Genomic DNA, 6,279 nt, shown 5'->3' with positions numbered 1-6,279 from the left:
TGATCCTATGAACCTATGACTACCACAAACTCAAAAGCTTAAAAGGTTCATCTGCTTTAGCTTAGTGCTGCTCTCTATAGAAACTTGGGTTTTGGCTCCACATAAACAAGGTGATGGTACAGCAGTTAGTATTATCACCTCATAGCAAGAGGTCCTCTAGTTTGATTCTTGGCTGGGGTGCCTTCTGTATGGAGTTTGCATGTCCACTCTATGGCCGTGTGAGTTCCCTCTGGGTGAGCTGATTCTACAGACATGCAGAAGGTGGATAACACACTCTGAATTGGCCATAGATATGAGTGTGCATGTGGGTTGAGTGGTACAAATGAACTACCATGGCAGGTCCAGCCCTCTAGCGATGTAAACCTTGGCTCGAGATGATAGCCACAGTTGAAGTGTCACCCTGACCCCATGTGCAAAATGGGAAAAAGTGGTTGAGGATGGAGGATAAACTCTTTTAACAAGACACATTTAGAAATAAGCACTAGAAATAATCCAGAAGCATTGCTACTACTATGATTGGGATGGCTCTTATCCTGACACGACCCACTGTCATGTTAATACTCCCTAGGCAACTACGGTAGCCATTTAGTTATAGCAAGTTCTTAAACACAGGATTTACACAACTTAGCCATATGCTATTAAATATATTTAACCCATCTGCTACAGGTTAGAAATAAATGTTTACATTCACTATTATTGCTTAAAGAAGCAGTAAAACTGGCTCATGACATTTAACTCTATGATGTGCTGGCTAACAGTATATTCCTTAATTAAAAATATATAAATGCAGCACAAACGATGTCTTACAAATGATTACAGTATTTAAGTCTTCTGACAAATCTTTTATACACATATATTTTTTTTAGTACACATTCATCTTTTTAATGTAACTAGTATTTTTTAATAAATTTCAGCAGTCCAGGTTAAATAGACCTTTCTAGTCTGCCATCTCACAGTGACACAAGAGTAGGCCGAGAAGTTGTTGTACCGCCTTCTGCATGCAAACAGCAGAGCGTCACATCAAACAAATATATGCTACTTTCACTCTATGTAAAAAGATCATAGGAACCATTGTTTCTTACCAGCATCACATTGACAGAGTCTGAAACTAGCTTGATATAAGGTTTTAAAACATCATAGTGAAATGCGGGGGTTAGCATTTTCCGGTGCTGGAACCATTTCTTTCCAGATAGAATCAGTAGCCCCAATCCTGGAATACACAATAAATATAACAGCATCATTTTTTTCCAAATCAGAGCTAGACACCACATTCTTTACTAATCACCACATGTGACAACTAGACATGACTTTACCAAAACTCTAAACTGGTTTGCCAATTATGACCTAGATGTGTTTGGCTAGTTGCACAGCCACTGGAGAAGCCAGCCAGGGAGGATGAGAATGAGTGTCTGGTGCCTACTAGCCTGTTCTTGGGAGAGGGAAGTGACATTAGCATGCTGCATTAGTGGCATCTCCTGGAGGACAGGTGTATCACTTGCTGAAATGGACCTAGTGATGCTCACACTGCAACAACCCAGGGACTTCATATGCAGTACTGTGAACGCATGGTCCTTGATGGGCAGAAATTGTCAAGCTTACAGCGCCACCTCAGGGTTTTGTTTGGTCAGTCTGCCAAACCTACTGAACAATCGACTCCTTACTACTGTTGTTTCTAAGGATGGCTGTGAAGGGTAAACTTAAATCCATGGAGCAAAAATGGACAATAGCGCTCTCATTCCAGAGAGAAGATGGGCCCAGTATTTGCCCCAAACAGTGGACACCAGTAAATTAGTTGCCAGGAAACAAATGGTCATAGGTATCTCACACCACTGGGGTCCATTAGTTCTCAGCCTCAGGAGGAACAAATGGTCAACTGGGTGAAAGTAGAGAATCCACTGAGACAGTCAATTAGGTTCAGGGAGAAAAATATAAAATGAAAGCAATGCCCTTTAACTACTTTGTCTAATATCTACACCCACCTTAAACAAACACAATACAGCTGGCAAATCTACTACTCATCACAGAAGCCAAGAAGACAAGTCTCCCTGGATTGTATCTGAGCATGTCACTCATGTTTTCCGTTTACCTTGACAGAAAATTCCCATAGTACCCAGCATCACTTAAGGGTCAATGTATTCTAAAAGAAGATCCTAAAAAACACCTGAGAAAGTATTTATGCTACTCAAAACTAAATATGGCTTCCTACCTTTTTATCTAAGGCTCTCTTAACAATTTGAGGAAATTACAAATCAGTAAAACAAGATCGGTAGGCTAATCTTATCATAACTGTGGGAGTATATCCAAAGCTAATCTGCTTTCATGTTTAAATGTTCCATCAAAGCAATGTGCTCTATCTTGTGCATACTATACAGCTCTGGTAATTGTAGCATTCTAACCTGTTCATGTTATTGTGGCAGTAGGTTTTTATTTATTAGTGTTCATGTACCATAGAATACCATTGCACATATTTCTGCTGTAACATTACTCAGTCTTGTCCTCTGTAAAATGAAAGACCACCTCACCAGTAATGCCCAGTGCAAATGCAGTATTGGGATAACTTGCTGTACGAAGCTGTTTAAATACACTGTGAGAGAAAACCATACCATGAAAATCTTGCATCCAAACTTGATTGTGAAATGCAAATACTTAATTATAACTGTTTAGAATATAAAGAGTTTAATATAATTTAGAAGAATTTAGAAGTGAGAATTTTAGAAAGCTTAAAGTATGAAATTTATTAATGTGCACTGCCAGAAAATTGTATAGTTGCATCCAAAACATTACTGCTTTATTACATGGATTTTGGGTCAATGCTTCTGTAAATTTTGTTTTGTAACTCGGGTCAAGGCTGAAGAAAGGCCTGGTTTAATTCAGCCCAATAACTGGGTAACAGATGACATAAATAAAAATGTTGGCTGAATTAACAGACCATAAATACACAACATTAGTAAGGAATAAGGAAATAAAGTAAGTGTTTAAGGCTGAGCACTTTATTCAGCAAATACATAAATCCTAACAGTATAAACAAAAGCAACAACTGAACATAGATACAGTCTTCAAATTACCTAGGTTTGCATGTCAAGATTTGTATAATCATGTACCAGGACCTGACACCTTTTTCAGTATGATAAGATTGTTTACCTTAAAAAAGCACATGCAATATATTTTGTAAATATTTCTATATGTACTTTTAATTATATTGTTATATCACAATTAATCATTTTTTACTGTTGATGTTCTTTACTGTTATAAGTTTGCTGTTGTTTTAATGTTTAATGTTTGTTTTTATTTTTCTCATAATAGAATACTCAAATAAAAAAGATATTTGATGAGAAAAAAAGCACATCTCTCATGAGAGTTTCCTAAATACACATCAGCAATGCCCATTTCATTATGGTGGATGGTGTCTTCACAGTTCTGCACCAGTCTATGAATGGTGCCTGATTTGCTGCTGGCATCTTTAAGTTATTTTAATACAAAGCCCACATTAAGTGAACACTAAGTGTACAAAACCTATATTCCAGAACAATGTACTATTTGATTCATTACTATTATTAGCATTTTTGTTCAGTTAAGGTTCATAAGATACAAATATTTCCAAGAGATTCAGAAGGAACCCCACCACTGGCAGTAACAGATGCAGACAAAAGGCACTGTTTGCACAATGGAAACTTCCAATTCAGAGGCATAATAGCTGCAATGAGGATCAGCTAATTTTCATGTCTCTGCATCACTATTAATTACTGTGAGTGCAAATCATCACTTTCCTGTGGTAAGTTTAACTTGGACAGCCTATGCACTGCATTGGCACAGGCACCCCTCATTCACTCTCCTGCAAACACACACACACGCACACACGCACACGCACACACACACACACACACACACACACACACACACACACACACACACACACAGACACACACACACACACACACACACACACACACACGCGCACACACACACACACACACACACACACACACACACACACACACACACACACACACACACACACACACACACACACACACACACACACACACACACACACACACACTTACACACAAACCACATGCCTCTGACCCATCCCTGAGTTTTGAGAACATTCCTGATGTCTCTTCCAATACTTATGTCCTGAGCTTGTAAATTACAGATTCTTACAGTCAGTCAATAACTGTTCATAAAGTGCATTATGATGCTAGACCTCTATTGAATATTTAAGTGAGTCCACCTAATAGTTTAAAAAGTTTTCCTGATGTCATCCAGTGCTCTTCAGGCTTTGACCTGAAGCTTCACCTCCAGTATAGACAGAACCCCATCTTTCTCAGCTTTCCCCTGACTTTACAGACCACTCCTCCTACTGTTTTATACTGACCTGTCCCTCATAACTCACAGACCATTGCAAGTGGTGAATAATGCCAGACATTAGAGTTTCATACATCTTACATTACAACCAAAATACACTGCTACATTAACTTCTCAGTTAGTATGGAGTGTTAGGGTTCCTTCTTGTTAAGTTTCTACTTGTGAAAGGGGTTCAGGGTTTGAAATTTTTGCAGAAACCACAAGCAAACACAGCAGGGTTTGCCAAAGGCAGGCTCAGTCAAAAAATTGTATCAAACAAGATGAACATAGCAAAGCCACCACAGAGAGAAGTGTATAATTATAAATAAGTAATAAAACTAATTTTACTGAATGTAAAGCTGTGGTCAACACAGAGAATAAAAAGAGTGATACGCACTTTCAGCCTATGCCTTCCGCAGATCATATTACATTCCAGCTAGAGGTGTCTTTTAAAAGTAGCTGAGACCAAGCAGACTTCATCTAATAAAGACATCATCCATTAGTCTTCCTGTTATGCCTCCTTCCTATGAGTATAGGTTTTAAAGGTAAAACACCTTTAAGACCTGGTGGCTTATCAGCTTATAAATCAGCTATCCAGCGACTCTCAGCTAATTTATCATGATTATTTAAGTATCCCCTTCGGGAAGACAGTGTCATAACTTCCAAAACTGAAAACTGGAAGTTATGACTGGGATTTGTCATAATATGCTGAAATAAAGAATTGTCTTTGTTCTTTAATCTGATGTCTCTAAGATGTTTAAAAATTTGAGTTTTTAGAGGACAAATAGTTTTTTCGATATAAAAACTTGTACAAATTGTACAGGTTGCTAAATAACTCACATATCTTGTGTTACATTCGGCATAGGTGTGTAATTTGTATTCTCTATTATTAACCTTGTTGGCTAGGCTTACGTAGGCCCTTGGGCTGATAGCCTAGTACCTACCTATGAACCTATGAACCGGATGACGAAATAAGTTGCTAGTACTAATATACGAACAGACTTTACAATTACCGCATCTATAAGTCCCATATCTGCCATGATGTTCATTCCTCCTCAAATTTTGTTTGCATAACAACTGCTTAAGGTTCTTTTTATTCTTGAAACTAAACCTTGGCATAACACCAATAATGTCTCTTAAGTTTTCATCTGCTAATAAAATTTTCCAGTTCTTTAAAATAGTACATCCTTCTTGAATATCTTGGCTATAAATCAGTAAGCATCTAAATGCCATATGTTGCTCCCTACATCCTTGGGAGGTCAAATCTTCCATATTCCATTGTCTATGAAAATAAGGTTTACCTCTCCCATCTCTCATGCCTTTGGTCTCAGATGTTTCTTTAGTGACTAAGTCTTTTCCGTAACCTCTGGAGGACAAATTATTCTTCATTCTCTCGGTTTCTCTATTGAAAGTAGATTCATTTATTCACAATCTGGAGGCTTGAAGGAATTGACCTTTTATCACCTGGTTAAAGATATGCCCTGGGTGCATACTACTATGATGGACAAGATGATTCTTCCTGCATGGTTTATGAAAGATCTCAGTATCTACAGAGCCATCATATTTATTTATCAAAGTGATGTCCAGAAAATTGGTCCTGACACGTGCATATTGTGCATCAAATCTCAAGAAAGTTTTAATCTGATTGAGGTATTCAATAACGTTCAGTAACTGTTCTTCACTTCCATTCCAAAGAAAAAACACATCATCAATGAATCTCTTATAGAACATGACATATCTCAAACAGTTATTCCTTCCATTAAAAATATATTTCTCTTCCCAATGGGCCATAACCAAGTTAGAATAACTATTAGCACAGGGGTGCCCATTGTCACCACCCATGTCTATAAATAGTATCCATTCTGGGACACCAAGACATTATCTTCCAGGATCAGTTCCAATAGCAAACATATTCGAAAAATATAGATAGAT

General features: G+C 37.7%; 1 protein-coding gene across 1 annotated transcript in view; it reads right to left on the bottom strand.

Moving 5' to 3' along the window:
- Positions 1-6,279, bottom strand: part of LOC122813474 (cytochrome P450 4B1-like) — a 561,508-nt gene that overhangs the window by 334,833 nt on the left and 220,396 nt on the right. Inside the window, exon 4 of the mRNA XM_044085809.1 lies at positions 1,083-1,210. Within this exon, the coding sequence (XP_043941744.1) occupies positions 1,083-1,210 (128 nt within the window). The remainder of the gene's footprint in view (positions 1-1,082; positions 1,211-6,279) is intronic.

Source organism: Protopterus annectens, chromosome 10.part0 (genome assembly GCF_019279795.1).
Source record: "Protopterus annectens isolate FY-2018-M chromosome 10.part0, PAN1.0, whole genome shotgun sequence".
Lineage (NCBI taxonomy): Eukaryota > Metazoa > Chordata > Ceratodontiformes > Protopteridae > Protopterus > Protopterus annectens.
This window is presented reverse-complemented; position numbering and strand designations above follow the sequence as displayed.